This window comes from Amphiura filiformis, chromosome 6, assembly GCF_039555335.1.
Source record: "Amphiura filiformis chromosome 6, Afil_fr2py, whole genome shotgun sequence".
Classification (NCBI taxonomy): domain Eukaryota; kingdom Metazoa; phylum Echinodermata; class Ophiuroidea; order Amphilepidida; family Amphiuridae; genus Amphiura; species Amphiura filiformis.
The window spans coordinates 49,103,210-49,130,517 of NC_092633.1; the positions used below are offsets into that span (position 1 = coordinate 49,103,210).

Consider the following 27,308-nt stretch of genomic DNA (forward strand, 5'->3'; position numbering starts at 1 on the left):
TTTCTTATTCTATCTTAAAATCGTGGCCCCCATAAATGAAATGAAACATCCCATCTTGTGACAATTGCTCATCGATTCCCTGATCGATCCGGGGATTTCCTGGCATCAACATCAACATTGAACATACAGCCTGAAAAAAAATAGCCATACATGAAACATGTTAGTTTTTAATAGCCAATAGGCCATGCACATGCACGACACCAGTAAGTTGAAGTTGAACAAAAACTAGGCCTATATGCTGATTCTGTGGAGGTAAGCTTATACATGTAAATTAATATTAATTTTTGATTTATGAAAATTGAATGAAAAAGGCTCCGCTCACGTACAAATGACAACAATGTCAAATGCCAGCACCATTCATTGTCCATGCATGCACAAAACATGCATGATGCAGAATGATTGAAACCACAATCATGACTATGCATACCAGGGCAGGCATTGTCTTTTAGAATATCCAGGGGTACCCTGTGTAAAGATAGTCACTTGTCACTTGTGCTGAGCATGAAATTGGTCACTTATCGCTCACTGTTCAAAATGTGACATCTACACCAATTACAGTCCCCGAAACTGTCTACTTTTTAGCCGACCTCAATTCCGAAACATTTAGTGATAGTTAAAAATGCGATCCCCAACCCTTTGGTTACCTTTGGACGAATTTTTTGAAATCTCCGCTGAGTCTCCGTGTCTGAAATTCCCCGGTACAAACATCGAAAATGTCGCAATTCTCAGTTCTCGGTGATGATACTATATCCGCATTAGGGTGCATCAGATGCCCCTCATGTCAATGGATTCATCTGTCCCTAGTCTTAAAATGTTCCTATTGTCACAAAACTAACATGTGCCAAGTTTGAATTAATTCGGAGGTCGTCCTGGGGGGCCACCGAGAGCCTAAAGTTACAATGTGTGTTCCTATGTAGTAAAGTTCGTTGACCCCTGTACAATTCCAATTAGAAGCCGATCGAACAATTTAAAGTAGCTGCTATATCAAAACCGTTAGGACTTACAGGCTCAAATCTTTTGCGCTTATAGTACTGATAATCATCTTGAATCGGTGATAAAATTAATCACCAACAAAATGAGCATGTGTGGAATTGGCACAAGCGCCCTCGATACAAATTTCAGTGAAATAGGCATTTTGTGGTAATTTTTACTTCAAATTTTACAAATGTTGATGTCCTGGTTGTCATTACACTTTTACAAAGCAGATTTTCTGAACTTTAGATCAATATATAATACATATTAACAACTTTCAGTGTGAAATAAAGTATTATAGCACTTGGTTAAGACAGAAATGATAGATTTCCCCAAGAATATGGACTGTGGGGGCGCTTTTGACAATAAAACACACACAGTCATTTCTTTGGAGATGGATTTTCATCACAGATTCAAAGATGATTATCAATACGCTTAGCTCCCAAGATTTGAGCTTCTAAATCCAAACGGTTTTGATATGGCAGCTACTTTAAATTGTTCGATCGGCTTCTAATTGGAATTGTACAGGGGTCAACGAACTTTACTACATAGGAACACACATTGTAACTTTAGGCTCTCGGTGGCCCATCAGGACGACCTCTGAATTAATTCAAACTTGGCACATGTTAGTTTTGTGACAATAGGAACATTTTAAGACTAGGGACAGATGAATCCATTGACATGAGGGGCATCTGATGCACCCTAATCCGCATCGCTGTTTTCATACATGAATATGCATATCTCTGACCCCTGTAAGGTCAAAAACGTGGCGTTGATTTCAACCAATCCGATCCACCGTTTAATAAGCAGCTTGATACTGACGTCATATCTGAGGTGACCAGGAGGCAGGAGCTACCATTTCGGTAAACTGAACTCGAATCGCATGCGTTCTTTTGGTTCACATAAATCGAACAAAATTTTCAATAACGGGTAATAGTATGATTTCAATTTTTTATTAATGAAGTTACTTGTAGTTTTGAGGAATGACAAAGTTGTTTTTGGAAACTTAGATGTTTGTTTCAACTGATGATGTAGGATCGCAAGGTGAGTGAATTCGTGAAGAGATTTGCTTGTTTGAGTGATAGTAGGATACGGGATGTAGGCTAGTCCTCTGTGTTTGACCGGCTCCGACGCCTCAATTCACAACGTCTCAATTGCATACCTGCTTACCAGACAGCAATACTGCGTATTGCTGTATGGAACCAGATATAATCCAGGGGTGCTACAAATCACACTCCAAGACATTTTAATTATACCGGTAATTTCAATTGAATGAACACAGCTGCGCAACAGCGTGACGATCGTCCACGTACACTGAGTCTGTGTAATGAACGCACACGTGTGCGTGATGTGGAAGTAAATCCGACCATGGTGTCCATGCCAACTCACTTGTGATTGGTTAGTATTTTCCAAGGCCGTGCGTTTGTGTTGTATTTTGAAATACGCACATAGGACCGCGGCTGTGTTCATTCAAATGAAATTCCCAGTATAGTGAGAAACATCCCACCATCGCATTCTTTAAGCCATGCCATGGGAATGAAAGTTTCAGATTTGCGTCCAGCCGTTTTTCAAATCTCATGCGGCTGTTTTTCATTATTATTATTTTATTATTTGGTCTGCACTCAACCAACTGCACGCGGTTTCATGATCATGCATTATTTAGAGGTTAAACTGCGCATCGGTTATTTGGAGGGCATTGTGAAAAATCTAAACATTTATTTGCCTTATTGGAACCGAGGAATATATCCTGAGGGGTGCGCCCCAAGGGATATTCCGAGGTCCAAAGCAAAATATACGGCGGCCAGCGCTCTCACAATTTGTTTGACACACAACACAGCGCGCGCGGAGGTTACTAATATTTACGCTGACGGCGCGGAGGTCCACTGTTGTTTATTAGTGCACCCTTACCAAAGGTCGAGGCCTTATCTAAGCCTCGACTTAGCCTCAGAAAATAAGCCTCATGAATAGCCTCATATCCTTAGCCTCGTCTTAAAAGTAGCCTTACCTTAGCCTCACCTTAGCCTGAAAATTAGCCTAATTATGCAAATTAGATAAGCCTCAAATAATTAGCCTCAAATAATTAGCCTCAAATCATTAGCCTCAAATCATTAGCCTCGCATTATTAGCCTCGTACTATTAGCCCCTTAAATAACTAGCCTCGTCTTAGCCTTACCTTAGCCTCACCTTAGCCTGAAAATTAGCCTAATTATGCAAATTAGATAAGCCTCAAATAATTAGCCTCAAATAATTAGCCTCGTAATATTAGCCTTGTAAATATCTAGCCTCGTCTTAGCCTTATCTTAGCCTCGTCTTAGCCTGAAAATTAGCCTAATTATTTAAATTAGTCTCGCAATATTTAGAGGCTAAGCTAAGACAAGGCTCAATAATTTGAGGCTATTTTACGAGGCTAAACATTACATGCATGCAGGGACGGTTGGGCTATTTATTGATCCAGCTAGGTGATAACCTCGTTCAGTGTTTGCATTTTGGCAAATAAATAAAAATGATTGGATTGCATGTATCGCGTATATTTATGAGGTTATGAATGATTGATACATGTCCCCTTCATATGCATGTCATAACAGCACATCGCGGGAGAGAGCACGCCTTAATTGACATTAAAATGACAAGCGCAATATCGCTGGCAGAGGGATACGTTTTACATGTTTTAAAACACATTATTCAAAGTGGATATCGCAGCCGGCATGTAAACATGTTGCACATGGAGCAGATCTTGTATGTACTGGTGTCGTCCAAAGTGCGTCAGAGGGGTGCTACTGCTGATCGAGGCATTGGCGCGTTACTGGAGGATTCAGTGTTTGATGACTGGGGTGGGGAGTGCCCTGTGCCGGTGGCGCCAAATTATGACAAATTCAGTATCGATTCTATATATAGCTGCGCCCCCTCCTAGCAATGAAAGCAAGGTATTAGCCGCAGGGGTCGCTTTAGGGTGACCAAAATGGTCAAAAATACCTTATTCTATAAAATCAGGGTGTCCACTTCCTATTCACTCCATTATAAAAATCAGAATTTTAGGGTGTCCAAATTGAAAACAGGGTGTCCAAATGACACCTGGACACCCTTCTGGCTAATGCCTTGGATGAAAGAGAAAACGTCTCAGCCAGGGTCTTAGGCAGGATTTGAAGGTTTGGGTGTATAAATTAAAAAAACTGGGTGTGTAAATTTAATTTGTGTACAAAGTATTTATAAGCCATGTGGGCAAAAACATGAATAGGGATTAAAAAGCTGTCAAGTAGAACCATGTGCTTCTTTTGTCCAATTTGCCATCAAGATTTCATATGGAAACAGTTCAGACCCAGAACACGATCATGTCAGAAATTAATATTTTGTTCTGGGACTGATTATTCGGACTAGTATAGCTAGTACCAGGAAAATGTGTGAATTTTTAGAGCAAATTTCGCACAGCAGTTTTGGAAAATTCACGATTTCTGATTTGTCCATAATATTCCCAAAATGCCCGCATTACCACCCAATTCAAAATTGCAGTTTTTAAATTTTTAAAATGTTTTTTCTCCTTTTTTTTTGGATTTATTTTCCCCAGTCGTGTTGTACATGTATGGTTAATTTTCTGCATGGATTGTATTGCAGATCGCCATGATTTTAGTGAAAACTTAAGTTTTTTGGAAAATGAATACGGTACTTTAAAAATGGATATTTTGAAAAATCTTAAAATTTGCGGCCGAACTTAAAATTTGTGATTATACACAAAATTTGCGAATTTTGCTGTGTTTTGAGCATCGCGAATTCTCCCGGTGCTTTTAGCAAGGAGTCGAGGACTCAAGGTTATTCAAACAAGACATGCTATGAAATTGGATTATAACCATATAACCGCGGATTTATGGTAATTAGTTGTTTTTCTCCTTCTTTGTTCATTTGTATTCAGAATCTGATGAATGCCTGCACCTCTACGACCTATTTCTAGTAGGAGAGTGTTTACAATATGTGTGAACCATGGTTCTGTGTTGGGTTGGGCTGGCTACCCATATCAGTGGGTCTGATGTTGGCAAGCACCATGATCATACCGTAAGTGATGAAATACAGCACACACTGCACCAAAAAGTATCTGAATAATTTCAAGGAGTTTTTAAAAAATAAAGAGGCCATTTCTTAAAGACACTAAAACTAAATTTACAAAATAAAGTAGTAGATAGATAGCGATTTTGTTCTGCATATTTTATATGCAATTGGAATATAAAAAAAAGAGAGCTTTTCAAAGGTGAAAAGCACACAGATGTTGATCACAAGTGAGCGTTGAAAGGATTAAATCATTTTGCAATTTAGATTTGGTGTCTTTAAGATATGGCTTTTGTTTTAAGTACTGATATTCAGATACTTTTTTTGGTGCAGTATACATACAGGGTGTTCCAGAATGATTTATACCGTGTTTGAACTCACATCCTTTTCGACAAGTTACTTCTTCTTCCTTATCTTTTTCTTTATCCCTCATATGTATGAGTATTATCGCACTGCGTACAGACAAGCTGTACTTATTTTTTACTCTGGAACCTAGAGTAGATGAGTGTAATTTTGAAGTACACTGTACAGTCAACAGTACCGGGATGATCCCCTGCTCTTTTCGAATAGCCTGTGACGTTCTTTAACATGCACACTGCATTAATGTCAGAAATACATGTACACGGGACCGACGGCTTAAAGTGCCCTCCGAAGCACTAAGCAAGTAGAGTGAAGTGCCTTGCTCAAGGACACAAAAGGAGCCAGCCGAGCTCAGGCGGACCTGGGATTCGAACCCTTGACCCTTAGATTCACAGTCCAACACCTTAACCGCTAGGCCACGCTCCCCACTTTTGCTAGGATAAGTTTTAACTTAAAAGTCTTCATAAATGCGGCTTATTTTTATTATTGAAAGTGTAGTGAAACCACTCCAGGTTTGTACAAAGTGATGATCTCTATGATGTTTAATTTAAGCAATGTGCTATGATGTTTAAAAGCACTAGATACTTTGAGACCAAATATCATCATTATTTTGAATGCTCAATTATTATTACTGATATTTTTTCTCTTTTATTTCAGATATTGCATAGCAGTCTCATTAGGACATGTACCTGCTGGTTTTCCATACATCAGGTAAGGCTTGAAAAAATTAATGACTTTTGGCCATTAAGGGGGTACTACACCCCCCGATAAATTTGTGTCTATTTTTGCATTTTTCTCAAAACTATTAACACAGTGGTAACAAAAGTTATGTATATTATAGCAAGGAATCAATTACTACACTGGAATTTCAGTGACCCAAGACGAGTGGTTCGTTATTTATGATAAGAAATAAGGTACCGCTAGGATGTACCTCATTTCCTACCATATATACTGAACTGCTTGTCTTGAGTCACTGAAATTTCAGTGCAGTAATTGGATTCCTTGCCCCAATAATATACATAACTTTTGTTACCAGTGTGTTATTATTTTTTGAGAAAAATGCAAAACTAGTCACAAATTTACCACAGGGGTGTAGTACCCCCTTAAAGCCATATTGTAACATTTCAATGAAAAATAGATTAGTAAATTTCTTTTCCATTAATAAATAAAATGTTAGCTTTTACTGACAGATATGTGATGCGATCAAGCAAAATCAGTCGGAACTCGGAAATATTGATTTTGAGATATAGCCAAACAAAGGCAATATTTCCTTTTGTTTCCTATTGTTTTGGAAGCGCTTTAATTGCTCATATCTTTGGAACTGGATGTTCAATTTCAATGGGGGTTTCTGCAAAATCCAGCTTTGTAAATCCTTTTTACTATCCTATAAGAAACTGAAAATTTATTATTGCCGAGTTCCGACTGATTTTGCTTGATCGCATCACATATGTCCCCTATTAATTTTGAGCTGAAAACCAAGATAAAGCAAAGAAAGTATGAATTTACTATCAGCGCTGATGACGCCAATGCATGTCACTCCGTCTGTTGTGCTATGGTACAGACTACGGTATGACTGTCACGTCTATACTCGCCCACTTAATTGAGAAAGAACTAAAAGATATTCAAGCAGATCTAACTATCCATAGGGTGCTTGAACTTTTAAATTAAGACATGCATGGAAAAATAATTTTGATAGCGCTGTTTTAAACAACAAAAAGAGTTTAGGATGATGTACCAGGGGAAAAAATAATTACGCATCGCACACAGGCACATTTAAACATTTGGAAACATAACATGCATATGCAGATATACCAGAGTAAAAACTTCAGACATACCTGCTTGTGCGGGGACTTGAGCCCCAGACCTCTCGCTTGTCGGGCATGCGCTCTACCACTGAGCTACACAGACTGTCCCTGATAAACAGGACTCAAGTCTGGGTAATATTCCTTCATGTAATTTTACACAAAATTAGGGTTAGGGTTAAGGTTAGGGTTAGTTTAGGGTTAGGATTAGGGTTAGGATTAGGGTTATGATTAGGGTTATGCTTAGGATTAGCTTACACAAAATAATTACATCAAGGATCGACCCAAGTCTGGTACATGTACTTATGGATATGAGCAGTCGTCAAGGGTAAACAGTACAACCAACACATTACATACCAGTGTACGAGATCAATCAATTTAGGATGATGGTTAAGGCAAAAAAAAATTAGGGTCGCAATTGTTTTTTGTTTTTTTGATTTTTTGATGATTTTTCACAGATATGATGTTCAAAAACATCAAATGTTTTTCACTTAAAATTCATATTTTATTCGTCTCAGATTGAAAGGCTATAGGGCCTACTAGTCTTAAATTGATTTTCTAACAAGTATCCAGAAGTCAAAATTGACAAATGCTCCTAATGGAAGAAGCATTATTTAATATTTGTGGGGATTAAAAAAAACTGAAGGGCTAAAAAAATTAAGAAAAAGAAAATCGTCCCATGTGACTGAACCATCTTTCCCACTAGTCTCCTACATAGCCAGTTTGTGTCGGTCTGACACTCCTAATGTTCTGGCCCAAGACTATACTTTCTCACTTGAGGGTCCTGGTTGAGGGCAACACAATTTGTTTTAGGGGGGGGGGGGCTTACAGAACATGTGAAGTGTTGTTACCAGTACATCGAATTGGTCTATTCCATTTACAATCCACACTACCCCAGTGGAAGATTTTGAAAATATCTGCCACAGGGGGAGTATGAATTTCAAACGGAATGAGTACATTAAACAGCTCCATTTGAAATTTATACACCCTCTGAGAAAGATTCAACCTGAATTTTCCCCTGAGGGAGAGTGAGTTTCAAATGGACTTGCTAATGTGTTAATTCCTTTTGAAATTCATACTCCCCCATGGTAGATATTTCCAAAATCTTCCACAGGGGTAGTGTGGATTTTAAGTGAAATAGCCCATTATTATTAATATGTTTCTTATGTTTATTTTAAATTATTTACAGTGACACAGGTGCAGAACCTCCAGAGAGTTGTGTTTTTGGGCAACTTCTTAATATCACTGCTGCACTAGGTATGTACTTTAATATGTTATAATCGATAAGAGTGAAAAGGAAGTGAAGTTTGACTGCTCAGTGCCAGAAGTGGGTAAGTGCAATAGCTGCCCTGTGAACATTTGGCAATTCACACACAGTATATTGTACTCATCAACAAATGGCAGCTACACATGACACCTAAAAAAAAATTGCATGAAGTTTTGTGTTTTTTAAATATGAAAATTGATATTTTGTCTTCATGTCAAAATTGTTTTTAATTTCGGGTACCCGGGCAGGAAATTCTAATAATAGGATTCTCGGGCTGGACTCGAATCCCCGGGACTCACTCACACCCCTAACAGAAAATATGTGAAAACGTCGCTACCCGCACCCTTACAAATGTACATGTTATATTTATTTAGGGGGTACTACACCCCTGGCCAATTTTGTGCCTACATTTGCATTTTTCTCAAAAATTATAGCACATTGGTGACAGGTAAGATATGTATATTATAGGGGCAAGGACTACAGCTACTGTACTGAAATTCAGCAACTCAAGGCAAGTAGTTATTGATTTATTGATCAAATATTGGTTTTCCTCATTTTTGACTGTAACTCCACAACTGTTGTCTGTGCTGAAATAAAATTTCCAGTGAAGTAGTTGTAGTCCTTGCCCCCTATAATATACATATCTTACTTGTCACCAATGCGCTATAATTTTTAAGAAAAATGCAAAAATAGGCACAAAATTGGGCAGGGGTGTTAGTACCCCCTTAAACCCTTGAGGAATCTTTTTTAATTTGAGTGACATAATAATGTACAAATGTGACCAGCTACCATGAAATGAGCGTAAAGTCGCAAGTTGGTAGTTTCGACTACCTGACTTGAGTTGATGCTTTTAGTTCGCCACGCACCTGTACAACAGGGACAGATTTAAGCAGTGGCCCGGGGCCAGTTGATTTTGCCTCGGGCCAGTAAACTTCCAACAATGCTGGCCCGGCGGGCCACTAGATTTTTGATCCTGATATGACTGAGGCAAGATAGTGATGGACACAATTGGACACAGTTTCTGCTCTACTTGTCACCTGTACCTGTGTGTAATTTATATTTTTATTTAATGATTTTTTTGTCTATTTATTCTTATCCTTGCGTTGCAAGCAAGTTGGAAATACACAGCCGCTTTTTACGGCAATGTAGGCCTACATACTATTTCCAAACTCTTTCATGCTCTATCTGATGATGATAGCGATATCGCAAATACCGCAAACTTGAACCTTTTCTTTTGAGAACTTTTGGAACTATAGATTTTAGGAAGGACTACTGACTGAAATTGTGTTAGTGACTAGTCTCTCTATATGCTCAGTACAAAACAATTAAAAATGTTCAGGTTTGCTTGAATTAAAGTGGCACCATAGATCCTGGAAAAAGATTTTTAGGGTCCATGGTGGCACAGAATAAAATAATGTTAACACACAGGTAACATGTGTCAAGTTTGGTAGGCCTAATTGGTAATCTCTAACTTTAAAAGTCGCACTGATTGGAACGTCCAGATTTGGACCTTTTATGACCGACAAGGACTGAAAACCTCGATTTTTTCGCTCGCTTCGCTCGTGAATGGGTCATTTCTTCACCACCTGCCCCCTGGTTACGGGCATAGGAACATGCTTCTTTATTTGCACTTTTTGCAGTAGAACATATTGAAAAAGTTGGGCCAGTAAATTTATTGCAGGGCCAGTAGATTTGCCATTTCACTGGCCCGGAAGGCCAGTAGAAAACTGAAACCTAAGTCTGTCCCTGCTGTACAACAAGCCAGTAGTATGTCTTTCGTGAATGGCCCATTATGCCCATGATATATACTGGCTTGAGTATGTGCGTGTGAACCAAAGAACACCAACACAGAAGGAAGAGCGTCTCGAAACTACCAACTTGCGACTTTACGCTCATTTTGTGGTAGCAGCTAGGTTACAGATACCAAAAACAGAATTGTATTACATGTTTTAACAGGGGTGAAATTAAGTGGGAGATGGGAGCCATTTGGCCCCCAGAAACTTACTCTGAAATGGCCCCTGGTTCCATCTCAATTTTAGTTGACCAGGGGACACTTTTCTCACAAAACTGGCCCCATGGATAGTGAACCAAAAATATCAAATTACAAGCAAATAGTGCTTATTTAACTCATCCATGCAGCACATCTTTATTTTTATTGGCCCCTTGGTAATTGGAAATGGCCCCTTGTTCTTCCAAATCTTGGTGAACCAGGGGCCACTTGTTTGATCAAAGTGGCCCCTGGTTCAAGCTCTCTTATTTTCACCCTTGTGTTTTAACATTTTGATCTTTACCACAGCTTTTGCAACCATATATGTAAGATATAAGCAGGTACAGGAGTATAATGACAACACACCAAAATCGCAGACTTAACAGTACATCACTTGTAATGGGGTCGCTTGCTGCTCTTGGGATGAGTCTGGTAGCAAATTTTCAGGTATGCATTTTGTAGTTATATATAGTTACTATATACCTCATAAATATTTATTAGGTAATCCATACATCTTATTGGTTAATAACGCCAGCGTCCGAGTATGGTATTTTGACTATTTCCCAGCGCCTGTGCAATTATGCGCACGCTGGGAAGTAGTAAAAACTTCCGCAGCCTACTACCACACGGTATATCGACCCACACATCACCTTTCCTTTTGACGTAGCATTATGCTACACAACGGTGATTTGCAGACACGTTTATCGTGAAAATGCTGCAGTTATTTTGCCGAGATTACTGATGGATAATAACACACAAATTTGACGTTTTTATGAAACAAAATGTTATAAATATAGAGTGCTAAAAATTAAATTGGAATAATATAGGCCTAAATGTAAATTAGTTGATCAGAAATCCTCCAATAAAATCAGGTAAGCAAAATATTAAGCTTAATTTTACCATGCTGGCCGCCACACTGACTGGTAGGCCTACCGGTGTGTTTTGACTTTTGTTTACGATTTTACCGTGATAGTGAAAATATTTATGAGATATAGTAAAACAAATACAACATGTTCCATTTCAGGGAAGTATTCAAAAACTACTGGTCCCTCGGTGTTTGGTTTATGTTTTCATGATCAAATTTCAGGCTTATTTAGTGACAATGATTGACACTTTTCAAATCCTAGCTAAGACCCTGGTTGTTGAGCTGTGTCAGTTTTACGATGAAAATCGTAAAACATTAACAGAAACAGGTTTGGGGTACCATTTTGTGTATCCTTCCCCTCATGCCACAACCCCTAGCTACGCCACTGCTTGCACTGGAGACCAATATTTCATTTACATGTATCATGTTTTTTTATATTTTCGCAGGAAACCAATGTAATCATTGTTCATATTATTGGTGCAGCAATGTGCTTTGGTCTAGGACTTGTATACGGCTTTGTGCAGACTGCTATATCATATAAGATGCAACCCCATCACAGTTCTCTTCTAATATGCCGGATTAGAGCAATTGCTGCATCGTTAGGGATGCTATTTTTAATATCAAGTATCCTTTTGTTTCAAAACAAGGAATGTAAAATTTGGTATCATGAGGTTGTATATAAAACAATGTGTGTATGTGTGGTTATGAAACTTGTGAATATAAGTTGTGAAATTGTTGAATATACTGTAAAAGGCAATATTTTTGCGAGAAGATATTTTTGCGATTTTGAAGATTTTGTCAATTGCGCAAGAATTAAATTTCACGGTTTTGATATTGATACAATAGAAACCTAATGCAAACGGTTATTTTTGCGAGTTTTTATTTTCGCGATTTTATGTCCACTCACGAAATTCGCGAAAATAAAAACCTCGCGAAAATTTCTACTTTTACAGTAGTGGAAAAGTCTCAATGTCAAACTTGGGTCGATCCTTCATGTAATTATTTCGTGATCCTAACTCTAACCCTAATCCTAATCATAACACTAATCCTAACCCTAAACTAACCCTAACCCTAATTTCGTGTATTAAAATTACATGAAGGAATAACCCAAACTTGCATGTGACTATAATTTGGTTCATCTCAAGTTTGGTAGTGACGTATGTGCATATTTCACTCACCTGAGTATCAAATCACGCGCGCAAAGTTAAACGCCCTGAGTGTACACGCACGACACACTTGCGGCGCAATCGCGAAGTAGCATTGACGTCATTTCCAAACTTGAGATGAACCAAATTATAGCATGAGGTGCATGTGAGTAATATGAGGAGCACATGTATGTGGTGGCCTGTAATTGGTGGGAAGTGAGCTTTGGCCATGAGTGAAGGATTAAGGGGAGTAAGAGGTGTGGGAGTAGAGTGATCTTGGGTATTGCTGGGAGGAGATCTGAGAGTAATTGGAGAACATGGAACCTTTATATTGCTTTATGATAGTAGATTCCTGGGGGCCACAAAGAATAACTTGTGTTGTCATCCTCGAGCAGAAATCCGCGGGAAAGGGTACCTTTTCACGAATCGTCGCAGTCCATGCACACTGTGTTTAGGGTAGCAATTTCATGCTTTTTTTGAAAAAAGGGTCTAGTCTTAGCAGCACAGGTCAGCATTTAGAGTATTACTGTGAAAAAGAAGAACACAGAGTCAGCGTTTAGGGTCAGATTTTAACCTATAGACCATTTGACATCACTGTTATGATCAACAAAGGCGAGGGACTCGTCTATCGATATGCTCGAACGAGCCGCTTCACTGTTCAATGGCTTTCCTGTACTATATGAAATGTGGCGGGCGATTTAAAATGCATGTGCCCTTAGCAGACTACGATCGCGTGACGCACACTGCAGGGCAAAGAACAATTGAAATTGCCATAATCTGTGGCAAGATACTGCCGGGCGATGACGCCAGATGCCAAGTGGTCTATATGAAGGCCCTGTTACTGTTACTGTTACTGTTAGTACTGAATATACTTGCAGATTATTTTAAGCATTTCTTAGCAAAAGATGATATATTCGTGAAAGGGGTTCCTTTTTATGTTAGGTCAGTGAAAAGGGTCCCTATTTTACAAGGTCAGTGATTAGGGTTGGTATTTTCACATGCTCCAATCAGTGTTTAGGGTGTGAAATTTGAGGGCTTGCTTGAGGATGACAACGCATGAAAGTATATGAGCATACCCCTCCAATTGGTATACCATCAGTATCAGGGGCGGATTTAGGGGGCGAGCCGGCGTGCGCGCCTCTATATTTTGACTAGCAAAGGGCGCCGGTAACTTACAAATACAAAAATTGTACGAAATTTAAAAAAAAGGAACATATTCGGCCATGAACAGCAAACAATGGGTCAAAACCGTTGAGTTTTCGAGGGGGTAACCCCCTTTAACACATTTTTTTCGTCGTCGACCAAAAGGCACCCCCTTTATCAAAAATTCCTGGATCCGACCCTGAGTACTGTACGCCACTGGCCTTTTGTCCCAGCTTCTCTCTGAGCTTGTGGTAATGTGCGATTAATTATTTTTCCAATAATTTAATAATTTGAACATTTACCTTCAGAAACTCTGAATATCCCTTGTTTGTGCTCCTCACAAAGTGTCTTTCCTAAACAAAACGTTCAGAATATCCAAAAAATAGTTGTACGTATGTATTAAGGATTTGGTGGTTCCTGAAATTTATAACAGCGGTGTGATTCTTCAGAATTTTTCCTGAATTTCATGAATTTTTGTGGCCAAAATTCATGATTTTCTACTACTTTCAGAGTATTTCACAAAGCTTTGAATCACACCCCTGTTACAGTGAGCTTCTAATGTCAAGGGGGAACACAAGAAGTTATTATTTCTTAACTGTTAATTGTCTCAGCCTTCCTGTTTACGGGTATTGCAGGTAATATTCATCAAAAGGAAAACCCGGAAAAGTCAATGTTTGATTGGTCACCTGAAGATGAGGTAAGCATTTGTAAGTATTTGCTGTAGGAGTGATGTAAAAGCAATAGATTTTTTTTTAATAGATCACCCTGCACTACAACGTTCACGCGGCACCTATGCATTGAACCATAGACGTCAAAGAAATGCTAATCACTCGCACCTGTAAGATTAGTATCTTTGAAAAGAGCGGTATATCTGTTTGCTGACATACACAGGTGATGATTGCAACCTGCTTGTAGTGTAGGGTGGTCTATTCAAAAATTGTATTCATCTATTGCTATGGTAGTTAATCCAATTATTACATCATTTCTACAGCGAATAAAGCAGTCAAGTTGGCTCAATCGATAAGGCGTTTGACTATATGGTGTGATGTGGTGGGTTTGAACCCTGGCAGTGGTTTAAGGGTATACGAGGTATTGTTGGTGAAGCAGCCAAAAAAATTGATTCTCATTAGGCAAAAAAAAAAAAAAAAAGAAAAGGTTTGTCTCAAAGCTCACAAGTGGTTTGAAAACAAATGCGAAATGCATTTTTTTTTTTTTTTTTTTTTTTTTTTATTCCCAACTTTTTTCTGGTATTTTGAGGAAAAAAGTCTGATTTGCGCCAAATTTTTCTGGAAAAACTATTTCTTTTTTGTCAAATTGCGCGATTTTTTTTGGCCTTATCTGAATCAATATATTATTGAAAAATAACACTTTGGTGTTTTGCAACAGTTCATTCTTCAAATCATATACTTTGAAAACTTGCTTAATTTATTGTTGTTAATGAGTTATGTACGTTTAAGCCCTCTTTACAACATAACTCAAGAACCACAGGACCTACAAAAGTATATATCTGTGATATTTGAATTCTTCTACACGCTCGCTATGAATTGATCAATGCAATTTTTGCTAAATCTCGCTACCATTCGCAAGATGCTGTGAACTACTTTTTTTTTTTTTTCTGCTGCTTTCACCAACAATACATCATATGTGACACGATCTGGTCCATGGGGGCCAAAGGAGGCATTTTTGAAAATTGAGTTACTGTAATTATTACATTATACATACAATAGTCTATCATTTACTGAAAACACCAAAGGTCTAGCATACTTGGTTCTAAAGTTACGAAGTTTTTTGATGTCCATTTTCTTATGTATTTCATTGTTTTTTACTCCATATTTTTACCTTTATCTCAGTTTCAAATTTGCCGCCTTTGGCCCCCATGGACCAGATCGTGTCACATATACCCTTAATTGGAAAATTGAGTTAGCTTGAAATTACCATGCACAAGGAATTTAACCTACTGTTAATTGTCTTGTTGTAACCCGAATGATGAAACTCGAAGAGCTAATCCTGGTTGTGAAGGTCAATTGTGGAATGTCTTGGGTGTGTGCTCTTGAAGCTGCAAATTAGTCCCTGTCTTGTTGTCAAATGGTTTATGGAATAATATGGGGTTGAAGTGGTCGGCGACAACCTGCAAAGTGTGCCGAGGCTTGTGGATCAGCATCTAGGTGTTGTTCCTGTGCATATAGCGCGCTATCAGAAGGAAAGCAGCCTCCGTAGCTATAGCACTCCGGTCTGAAGAACCAGGACACCTCCTTCATGACACCCTGTCAAGAGCTAGGAACAGTGAGGGGGAAAGCAGGAGATTGGTATCCAGGAAGCCGTTTGCTCAGCAAGCAATAGTCTTGATGAAGACGACACAGCCTAACCAGACAGCCAAGGACTGGACAGCTAAGGCATGGAAAGACCAATGGCTTCAGTCTTCCTCACCACTCCAGCGCTTTGTCACAGACCCAACAGACACCATCCCAGGCTTCAATCTACCCAGGTCTGCTTGGACAAAATTAAACCGCCTGAGAAGTGGAGTTGGACGCTTCAATGCCAACCTGTTCCAATGGGGCTTAAAGGAAAGCCCAGCTATGAAAAGCGGTAGTGAGGAACAAACAGCCGACCACATCATCTCATCCTGTCACCTCCATAGACCACCGAATGGTATCTCCGGCCTGATTGAAGTCGATGAAGCCACCAGGGACTGGTTGATGCGTACTGGGCTTGAAATTTAATGAAATTTATGTTTTGGCTTTTATATCTTGTTTCTTCCTGACATACGCAAAATAAAGAAGCAGCGCGCTATAATTTGCTGCTAGAAAAAATAATGTTACTTGGAGACTAGGTTTCCATAGACAGTGTTGCTTCTTTCAACAAAGATTGTATACATTTGCTTGTCCTCTCCCCGCCTCCCCCTCCCTCCATTTTATCCTTTAGAAGGGCTCATGACGATCATAGCACAACCTCTTAATGTAGGATTATACAGCTAGTCTGTAAGCTGCTTAATTCCTCAATGGAGTCTTTACACTAGTCTAACTCATGAATATCTTACACCAGGGGTCCGCAAATAGCGGCGCGCGTGCCACTTGTGGCGCGCCGTGGCTTTCCGAGTGGCGCGCGGCGCCGTTTAGATTTAAAATTAATTTAATTAATAATTAACTTTAAAAAATCAAATCAAATCAAACCCTTTGATCAAACTTCATCCATCAGGAATATCTCCAATATTATACATTTCAACATGCGATTCCCATGTTATCCCTGTAAAGACAGGCTAAAATAGTACAAAATGTTGCACCAAATGGCGTCATTTGCACCTCAAGTTTAAAAAATCGATAGCTTCAGAGGGGGGATACCACCCTCTGAACCCCCCCCCCCCTTCGCAGCCATTGAGTGGCGCTTTGCAGATTTCTTTTATTTCATGTGGCGCTTAAACAAATCTATTTGAGGAAGCCTGTCTTACACCAATGATACACCCAAAAATGCTTGTAAATTGTGTAAAGACATTTTAATATCAGTATTAGTGTTTTTAACAATTTTGCAATCATACAATCAATTTGTACCTGCAACCATATAAAATTGCTGCCAACCCTTACTAAGACTAAGATACAGCAATGCAATGTCTTACATGTAAACATGATGGGTGAAAGAATTCACTTGATGGCAGCTATATGGACCCAAAACACGATTGTAATCATGATCATACATTTTTGGCCGGTGTGCATGAGGTGGTGGATCTTTGGGAGCTTACGGCGGACTTGGATCTTGTGGAGCTGCAAAGTAAAAGGGAGGTCTTTTGGAGCTGTGAACAGTAAAAATGAAGGGTCTTTCATGGCTTTCCGGTTAAAATGGCCTGAAAACCCCAGAAATGTGAGGAATAAGCAATTTATGGGTCTTAATTATCAAAATCATGGATCTTTCGGAGCTCTATTGTTGTCAGGGGGGGGTGTCTTCCTGGAGGAATATACCTGTATGGTCATTTGTGTTTAAAAGTATCCATGGTCATTTGTGTTAAGTACCCTCCTCCCCCTACTGGGTATAGCTTTCCTGTTGATGCAAACCTTTGTGACATTAGGGACAATTCACAAACACTTGTTAGAGGGGCCTGATGCCAAAAAAAATCATTGCAAAAATTTTATGGGCCCCCCCCTTTTCAGATCTCAACAATTTCAGACCCCCTTTTTTTGACATGAAATTATGGGTCAACCCCATAGAAAGGCATATATATAAACTCAATTTTCCCAAGAAAATGTGTGGACAATTTTTTCAAGCCTCCCTCCCCCTTAGGAGGGTCAAAACTGTTAAGGCCCCCCCCCCATTTTGCATCAGGCCCCCAACAAGAGTTTGTGAACGGTCCCTTATTTTGTTTGCTTTGATTTTGTTACAGGGCTTTGGATTCCACATAGCCGCTACAAGCTCAGAATGGTGCCTTGCCCTTGCATTTCTAGGCTTTTTCTTTACCTTCATCAGAAGTCAAAAGATTACACCACTATACGCCAATAACCAGGAGACAATGTTTCTAGTTTATTGATATTGTTTGCTTTGATTTTGTTACAGGGCTTTGGATTCCACATAGCCGCTACAAGCTCAGAATGGTGCCTGGCCCTTGCATTTCTAGCATTTTTCTTCACTTTCATCAGAGAATTTCAAAAACTTGCCATTGTAGCAGAAGTCAAAAGATTACACCACTATACGCCGATACCAGGAGACAATGTTTCTAGTTTATTGACATAAAAAACAAAGTAATAGGTATTATTTTTAGAAACATTTGTGACAAGCTTCTTTTAAGTAGATGACACCATCTAATGCAGCCGGGGATCAGCAACTCAAAGAGTGGAAGTAATTATGGTGAAAAAACAAGGTAATAGGTCGTATTTTTAGAAGCATTTGTGACAAACTTCATTTAGTGTTTGACACCATCTAATGCAGCCGAGGATTAGCAATACATAAAGTGGAATTAATCATGGTGAAAAAACCAAGGTAATAGGTCGTATTTTTAAAAGCATTATTTTGTGACAAGCTTCTTTTAGTGTTTGACACCATCTAATGCAGCCAGGGAGGAGCAACTCAAAAAGTGGAATTAATTATGGTGAAAAAACAAGGTAATAGGTTTCATTTTTAGAAGCATTTGTGACAAGCTTCTTTTAGTGTTTGACACCATCTACTCAGATATTCAAGCCTGGTAATAAGCGGGCGCGGGAAGCAAATTTGCCCTCGTAAAGCCACCAATTGCTCCTGGTTCTTGTAAAATTCACATGAACCAGGAGCAATTTATTTTAGAAAATTGCTCCTGGTTCCAGTTTTTGCACTTGCTGCAGTAGTGCTGGAATACTATATTGTGTGCAAAAAAAGATTTACTATTTAAATATTGCTCCTGGTGCTTGTAAAATCCCAGTGAACCAGGAGCAATGTTCAAAAACATATGGCTCCTGGTTCCAGTCTGCTTATTTTCAAGCTTGCAGATATTGCAGCCGAATATCAGCAACTTGAAAAAGAAAGTAATTGTGGCGAATCATGTGGGAGAATTCATCAAAATGCGACCTTGTGTGTGTGGCTGAAAATCATCCAGACATCTGACAATGGGCGGTCTGCTAATGGCTGCCCCCATGAGCTGTACTCTATCTAGTCAATATTATATTATTGACTTTATATTATCTATGTTCAGGACTGTTGAGTGGAATAATTTCTTCAAGAAATTGGCCCCTTTTATGTGTAGAAAACATTTGCCCATTAATATTTGTACATCAAGGGTCGTATATAAATGGTTTTTTAACCAAACATTGTTTTGGTTCATAAAGATATAATCCTGTATTGCTTCTCAGGGACTATGCACTAATTATCTGCCCCCCCCCCCTCCCTCTGCAAAAATCCTTGCCCCCCCCCCCCCTTTGCATATAAAATGCCAAATTTAAATAATGCGAGCAAAGTGAGTTGGATATTTTGCATACTAGAATGTTTCATACTGTTTTCCTAAGCCTTTTTAGAGCATTTTATTTCAAAGGTGGCCATGAATGTATGGTGTCAAAAATCTCTTGGCCCCTTTTGACTTGCCAAAATTTCTTCCCACTCTCTTTCGACCTGCCAAATAATTCCTTGACCCCCCCCCCCCAAAAAAAAATGCTTGCTCCCTCTTTTTACACTGAAAGATAATTATTGCACAGTCCCTTACAAAGCTCCAATCCACATATAGTTTGATGGGTAAAAAATGATATTATAGTAATTATTTGTGACATCGTTTTTTAAGCTGTGGAAAAATATGGTTAGTATCAATGATTACTGAAATAATTGTTTTAAATTGGATGTAATATTTATTGTCAAATTTGATTTTTATGACATTCTATTTCAAACAGTAACTCATATTTGAAACAACTTCACATTTCCCAGCAGCATAATTAAAAAATTGCAGGCTTTGAAACATTATGGAACAACCCAAAAGGTTGATGCAGGCCTTGTCTTTTGAGGCGAGTGAGAGTGATCAATCGCCATCACTCGCCTAAAATGAAGCTGAGGAGAGCTTTTTATCATGTTTATCACTCGCCTATATTTGGTGTAATAATAATACAAGTGATTAAAATCACTAGCCTATAGCTACAGCTCACCTGGCAAGTTTTGAGGAGAGTGATATGTCACTCGCCAGCAATTTTCAAAAGACAAGGCCTGTTGATGACATCCTAAAAACAAAATTTTCTACTAATTCCTTTAAAAATTGCCATTAATTGACATTTTTTGTTGATAAGGAAAGGGAAGCTATCAATCAAAATTAATAGTTTATATACCGGTATATGAAGTCATCATCAATCTTTTGGGTTGGTCCCTTAATAGCAAAATGGGCTATTCTAGTTGAAATTCATACACCCCCTGTAAAAACATGACTTTAATCTCCTACACAGGGAGTGTGAATTTCAAATGGAGCCATCTATTCAGTGTCGGCTGCACAAAATGGGCTATTCCAGTTGAAATCCATACACCCCTATGGAAGACATTACCTCAATCTTCTACACAGGGGTGTAGATTTCCAAATGGAGTCACTCATTTAGGTTATACCATTTTAAATTCACACTCCCTGTGTAGAAGTTTGTATCTTCCAGTTTCAACTGGAATTTGCTGGCGTAGTGCATGTTAGAATATATGACCGTTGCTAGATCAACTGGCTCACCATGGAGGTACCTCCATGCTCACACTTTCATGTTCTTTTTACGAACCACTGATTGAAATGATCACAACACAACCCTATGGCATATCATGATTCGGAACAGGTGTATGAGACCAGGCTTGAACCAGTAACCAATATTTACTAAGGCCACAAAAAAAAAGGTTTGTCTCAAAGCTCACGAGAAATTTAAAAAGGAATGCGAAATGCGATTTTTTTTTTTTTTTTTTTTTTAAATTTTATTCCGACTTTTTTTTTCATGGTATTTTGAGAAAAAAGTCTGATTTTCGCCGATTTTTTTCTGGAAAAAACTATAAAAATTTTTTTTTTTTGAAATAAAAAAAAATTCGCATTTGTTTTTTGTCAAATTGTGGGATTTTACAAGCGCAAGCTTTGAGACGAACCTTTTTTTTTTGCCTAATGTGCACTACAGCAGTGAATAGCCCAATATGACTTATTGACACATGCATATTTCATTGTTCAAACAAAAGAATTATATTTAGAGAATTCGGACTTTGCTATGTTTGCCTATTACTCATAAAGCATGATTATGGGTTGTAATTAATTACAATGATGGAGAATAAAATGACTTTGTTTTTGCTTTACATTGACTAATGTACCAAAGAATGCTAATAATTATGTTATAAGATTCATCACTGCAAATTGTCTTGAATTGGAAAAATCATCCTTCATTTAATCTTCCAATATGAATGGAGAATTTGCATTGGCTGACAATCACGCACGAGGCCAAAACACTTGAAAGCTGAGACCACCTAAAGGGATTGGAAGCTTTGCTCTAGCCTTTTGTTCCAAAATATCGATCGCAAACCAGGTCTATTACGGATGAAACTCCATCCATTCACCGGCAGTGGCACTGTCCGCGTCGGAGCATCGCCATTTTCAGTACTGCTACTCTTTAGGTATTATGGTCTCAGCTTGTAAGTAAGATTAAAACAAGCTGAACCACCCCAAAACCAGCTAAAAGTATGCTCAAAGTAAGACCAAGCAAGCCAAATTGACTCAGCCCACTTCACTTGAGTACCCTCTTAAGTAAAGTACTTCTTCCTGTTGTAACTGTACCATCTGATCCAACATTCAAGTGCATTCATCCAATTCTCACCTATATTGGTCTACTTTGAGCTTGTTTTGGTTCTTTTTTTAGTGTTTTCTATTTTCAGCCACACCTAATTCCCCATTCAACCATGTTATTAAAAGGACGATTTTACCAAATCAGGACGTTCAGACCAGTGATTATGGCAGCGGTTCCCAAACTGTGTGCGCGACTGTTGTGTGTGTGGGGGGGTCACAGCCTCTTCCAAAAAGGGTTGCGGGACTTGCCAGAATTTTGTTTAAAATCCCTGTGCATGCAAGTGCAGGGTACCATTACTGGGATTGTAACCCTATTTTCACCCATTTTATAGCATTAAAATTGCACATTTGCACGCATTTGTCCCGGTAAAGTCATTTTTGGAGCCAGTTGATCAGCAGCACAACTTGAAAAATGTGCCACCTTTGGAAATTTTGCCCAGTTCGCCACTGATAGGTTTTATTAAGGGGGTACTACACCCCTGCCCAATTTTGTGCCTATTTTTGCATTTTTCTCAAAAATTATAGAGCATTGGTGACAAGTAAGATATGTATATTATAGGGGCAAGGACTACAACTTCTACACTGGAAATTTTATTTCAGCACAGACAACAGTTGTGGAGTTACAGTCAAAAATGAGGGAAACCCAATATTTGATCAATAAATCAATAACTACTTGCCTTGAGTTGCCAAATTTTCAGTGCAGTAGTTGTAGTCCTTGCCCCTATAATATACATATCTTACTTGTCACCAATGCGCTATAATTTTTGAGAAAAATGCAAAAATAGGCACAAATTGGCCAGGGGTGTAATACCCTTAAGTAACAGCCTTTGTATTATAATGTGGGTTGCGCCATAATTTTCTTGTGAAATTTGGGTCATGGTGAAAAGTTTAAGAAGCCCTGATTACGGAAGTATAATTTAGAATTGTAATTATTTTTACAACATACATTTTACAATGTTATGTCATATTATTAATAATCACAATGGTTTGAAGGTTAAATTAATACCAAAAATAAATATTAAACTTTAATAATGTATTATAACATACTGGTAATATAATCATATTGTATAAATATATGAATATAATGTTTTTAATATAAAATTAGCAACTCTATATAAGAATATTGTGTTAAATTTGTGATTTTCTTTAGCCAAATTTAGTGAAAATTCCATGTTTCTATGATTTCTTCACTGAAAATCGATTTTGGACTGTATTTTGTGTACGAAGGAGATTTTTGACATTTCTTGAGAGTGTATGATAATGGCATCATAATGACATAATATATGGAGAATTCTTTTGGTATCAATAGATAGAGGAGACCCAAAGCTATACATTGATATAAAAAAAAAAACAAGATACAGGGCCTAGATTTCGTCTTGGTTTGCGAGAATCAAAATCCATCATAGTCACTGCACTTACTGTATGATGCAATGAGAGAAGTTGATTCTCGCAACTGAATCTTACGAGAATCATTACGAAAAATCGATTCTGTGATTCTCGTCGAAATCTAGGCCCTGAGATAATTAAGTTTAGTACAGAAAATTCAGGGAAGGGTTGCAAAAAAGTGCCTCCAATACGCTGGCGAAGTGACGTAATAAATCGGATTAACTACCATAGCAATAGGTGAAAATAATTTTGAATATATCGTGCTGCACTACAAGCAGGTTGAACTCATCACCTGTGTATGTCTGCAATCAGAATGAATACAATAACGGTCTTTTCAAAGATACTAATCTTACAGGTGCAAGTGATCAACATGATATGGTTCAATGTAGAGGTACCGTGTGAACGTACCAGTGCAGTGCGGTATATTCAAGAATTGTTTTCACCTATTGCTATGGTAGTTAATCCAATTATTACATAACTTCGCCAGCGTATAGACAAGGGCAGAGGCTGATTTTGAAAAAGTGGACCTTTTTTGGGCCTTTCCAAAAAAAATTTTTGATCAAGAAAGCATAAAGAACATAATTTTTTTCAATGTTCAGTGTCTCAATGTCTCTATTAGTTCTTATTATTTTTTCACTCTCTCAATTTCTGAGCTACTCGAAGCAAAAGAGGTGAACTATTCCAGTTGAAATACATACCCCCCTGAAAGACATTTAATCTCCCACAATGGTTGGTACCCACAAATAATTTTGATGCTTACTGAAAAGCCGGCCTTTTCTAAATACAACAATGGATACTCTTAAACAGGGTCCGCATTAAAAAAAAAAATTATTTTAAGTAATTTTATTTGTGTAGCAAAAATGCTCACCAAATTTGGGAGCGGATGCTTATGAATGGTACAAAATTGCTACACATTCCAAATTTGTGTAGCAAATGATGAAAATTGTATAGCATTTTGCTACTGCTACGCACTTATTGCAGACACTGCTCTTAAAATGTCCACTGAATGTATAGTTTATGACTTGTTTTACAAATTATCTACAAATTATTTAGATCTTATGTTGAATTTTGATGTATCAGGCTTATCTATTATCAATGAAAACTGATTGGGTACCAAACATTTTGGATACAACTTGTAGATTTCAATTGGAGCTACCAATTAAAGTATTAACCCCATTTGAAATTCACACTCCCTATGTTGGAGATGAAGGTCATGTCTTCCATATGAGGTGTATGGATTTCAACTGGAATAGCATATAGCACAACATGGAGCGTACAAAACTGCACAATCAGTTGAGATCCATTACACCCCCTATGGAAGACATGATCACAATCTCCCCCACAGGGGATGTAGATTTCAATTGGAGTTAATACCAATTCAGGTATTAACCCTATTTGAAATTCACACTCCCTCTGTGGGAGATGAAGGTCATGTCTTCCATAGGGGTGTATGTATCAACTGGAACATCAATTTCATATAGCACAACATGGAGCATACACAACTGCACAATCTTAACAAAACTTATCGACAACTGTTTTGCCTCTTGCCCGCCCCATTTCAACATGTGCCATTGCTTCTGGTAGCTCACTAAATGCAAATATCTTGTCAATTACAGGTTTAATCTGTTCTTTTTCTACCAACATTTGAACATGTTGTAACGCTTCCTTGTGTGGTGAAGCAAAAACCCAATGAAATCTATTCTTAAGTTTCACAGATTTCTGAATCATTTGCAAACCAGCCGAGACTCCGCCACGAACCAATCCTAATGAGTCTGTTTCTAACATAATGGGCGAGCGTAGCGATAGATACTTGGCATCGCTACTATGTTTCAACAGACCAAGCGAATACTCTTCAGTTTGTCCCCCGACACCGTCAACGATAACATCAAATTTACCAATCTGCCGAAGTTCACGTTTCACATTTTTCGTTTTATAGTCCACAGCATGATTTGCCCCAAGATCCATCACAAGTTGTTTGGCATCTGAGCTACACGTAGTCGTCACCTCCGCTCCCCAAGCTTTCAACAGCTGAATTGCAAAACTTCCAATCCCACCAGCACCAGCGTGAACAAGCACATGTTTACCGTGGTAGTTTTCTGGTCTTAATCCTGCGGTAGTGCACAAAGCAGTCCATACGGTCATCGCCACATACGGGATCGATGCCGCTTCGACGTGTGATAGATTACGCGGCTTTGCACCAATTTCATCGTTTTCTACCAAAACATATTGCGCGTGAGTTCCTTGCTTCATATAACTCATACCCCACACATCATCACCTTCTTTTACATGAGTGACCTGTTTCCCAGCTTCAGCAACTACTCCCGAAAAATCTCTCCCCAGTGTCAATGGGAATTCGGGTACATTGTCTTTAAATTTCCTCGTCTGACGGAAAATAGTTGCACCATAGCCATCCCTCATTCGGAAATCAATAGGATTGATGCTCGCTGCTTCAACTTTTACAAGAATTTGATTTTTCTTGGTAATGACAGGAATCTGTGTCTTTGCTAGTTTGAGATTACTGTTGTCTCCATAAGCGTTGATCTGCCAAGCAAGCATAGTGCGTTTGTGGCTTCCATTTCCTCCAGAAACTCTTCTAGAAATGTTCCGGAATATTGTTGATGGGACGTTGCAAGGAATTCTGTGTCGAAAATGATTCATTGTGGTAGTAGGGTATGGTACATAATACTGACAGAACTAGATGATGCAGTCACAGAATGTTGTCCTCGACCTCTGGAGCTGAAAACAAAAACAAAAGAGATGACAATTAAACATATTGTGGCTATTGGAGTATTTTTTGTGAATCTATATATAGCATCTTCTCTTTATGGTAAGTTTCAGTAGATATCCACAAAAAAAAGCTTATACCCAAAATAGTTGTTAATTCTGATTTTGCATATTTTTGCGAGTTACGCATGATTATTATATACATGTAAGCTCCATACTTCACAAGACACAATTTCCCTCCAAATACCAGAATTTCCTCCAAACACCAACAATTCCTGGGAAGGAGCTTCCCGAATTCCCCACTTTTTCGAACCATGCAGTGTTTCTTTTTTTTTCTTCATTGAAATATGAACCCCTAAATAGCGACATAGCATCAACACTATGCTCAAAATTCGACCCTTTTTCAATGTTTTTATTTAACAAGGATGCTGATGCATAGCACTTTTACATTCAAGTGACCCCCGAGCCCAATCTAACCGAAAAAGGGGGAGAGGGGGCAAAGCGAACCCTGTGAAAAAAGTCTAACTCTACATTGTAAGTTTAGCAATGTAACCTCGATCTACATTGAAGGTGTGCCATCTAAGGTATGTCTAGCTACATACATGACATACAAAAAATTCATATTTTTATCACTGATATAAATAGTGATACCATTTTTGTGATGTGAGAATCTTCTTCTTCCTTAGTAGTACCAACTTCAGAATCCTGAATATTATCGTAGTGCAGATGGGTGCACGCGCTAGCCTAGTAGCTCAATCAAAGAGTAGTCAGCAAAATCAGGTGCAATTCAATATGTACAGTGATGTGCGATAAAAATAATTGAATGCTGGCTACTTGGTGGAGTCCCTTAATGCCAACTTGAAGGCATCAATAGATCTGAAGTCTGCTGGATCATTTGCTATTCGCCACTTGCACGGTTCCGCCATTATGCACTATATGCGGGGAGAGCCTCGAACTGGCAGCATACATGAAAGGAAGAATTACGTAACCTTAAGGTTACGTAATTCAATTCCCATTCATGTATGCTGCCAGTTCGAGGCTCTCCCCGCATATAGTGCATAATGGCGGAACCGTGCAAGTGGCGAATATTCCAGTCTCGGCTTGAGCGTTGGAAGAAGGATGAGGCAAACTGTTGTGTGCTGTAGTAAGGCAAACAGAACCTGGAGTTGTGACCTCTGGTGCAAGATTTCGCTTCTTGGAGGTAGTCTTAAGCTTTCCAGTCGATGTCTACCAAGTTGAACCTGATGCGGTACGTATAACATGGTTAATCTGTACTGAAGTCGCCCGATGGCCACTGAAGGTCCTTGAGCAGGGATGTTACACTTGCGTGCCGATCGTAGCTGCCAGTGACATAGCGGGCGCTGCTGCGCTGGACCTGCTCTATCTTTTTGATGTTACGCT

The 27,308-nt window shown here is 38.6% G+C and overlaps 2 protein-coding genes across 2 annotated transcripts; one reads left to right on the plus strand and one right to left on the minus strand.

Annotated features, from left to right (window-relative positions):
* Nucleotides 1-147: 147 nt before the first annotated feature.
* On the plus strand, nucleotides 148-19,663 carry LOC140155532 (DNA damage-regulated autophagy modulator protein 2-like). Its single transcript, XM_072178411.1, is given in 10 exon segments — nucleotides 148-252; nucleotides 4,877-5,016; nucleotides 6,025-6,078; nucleotides 8,359-8,426; nucleotides 10,733-10,796; nucleotides 10,798-10,870; nucleotides 11,735-11,912; nucleotides 14,188-14,273; nucleotides 18,116-18,419; nucleotides 18,539-19,663. Coding segments are annotated over 8 exon segments (783 nt in total). The 5' UTR covers nucleotides 148-252; nucleotides 4,877-4,933; the 3' UTR covers nucleotides 18,293-18,419; nucleotides 18,539-19,663.
* Nucleotides 19,664-24,022: 4,359 nt separating this feature from the next.
* On the minus strand, nucleotides 24,023-25,915 carry LOC140155533 (reticulon-4-interacting protein 1 homolog, mitochondrial-like). The gene has a single exon (XM_072178412.1). It carries the CDS (start codon nucleotides 25,839-25,841, stop codon nucleotides 24,696-24,698), a length of 1,146 nt encoding a protein of 381 aa, XP_072034513.1. The 5' UTR covers nucleotides 25,842-25,915; the 3' UTR covers nucleotides 24,023-24,695.
* Nucleotides 25,916-27,308: the final 1,393 nt, after the last annotated feature.

Bases quoted from the DNA above. Each gene is read 5' to 3' on its own strand.
- LOC140155533 (XM_072178412.1), bottom strand. From the start codon at position 25,841: ATGAATCATTTTCGACACAGAATTCCTTGCAACGTCCCATCAACAATA.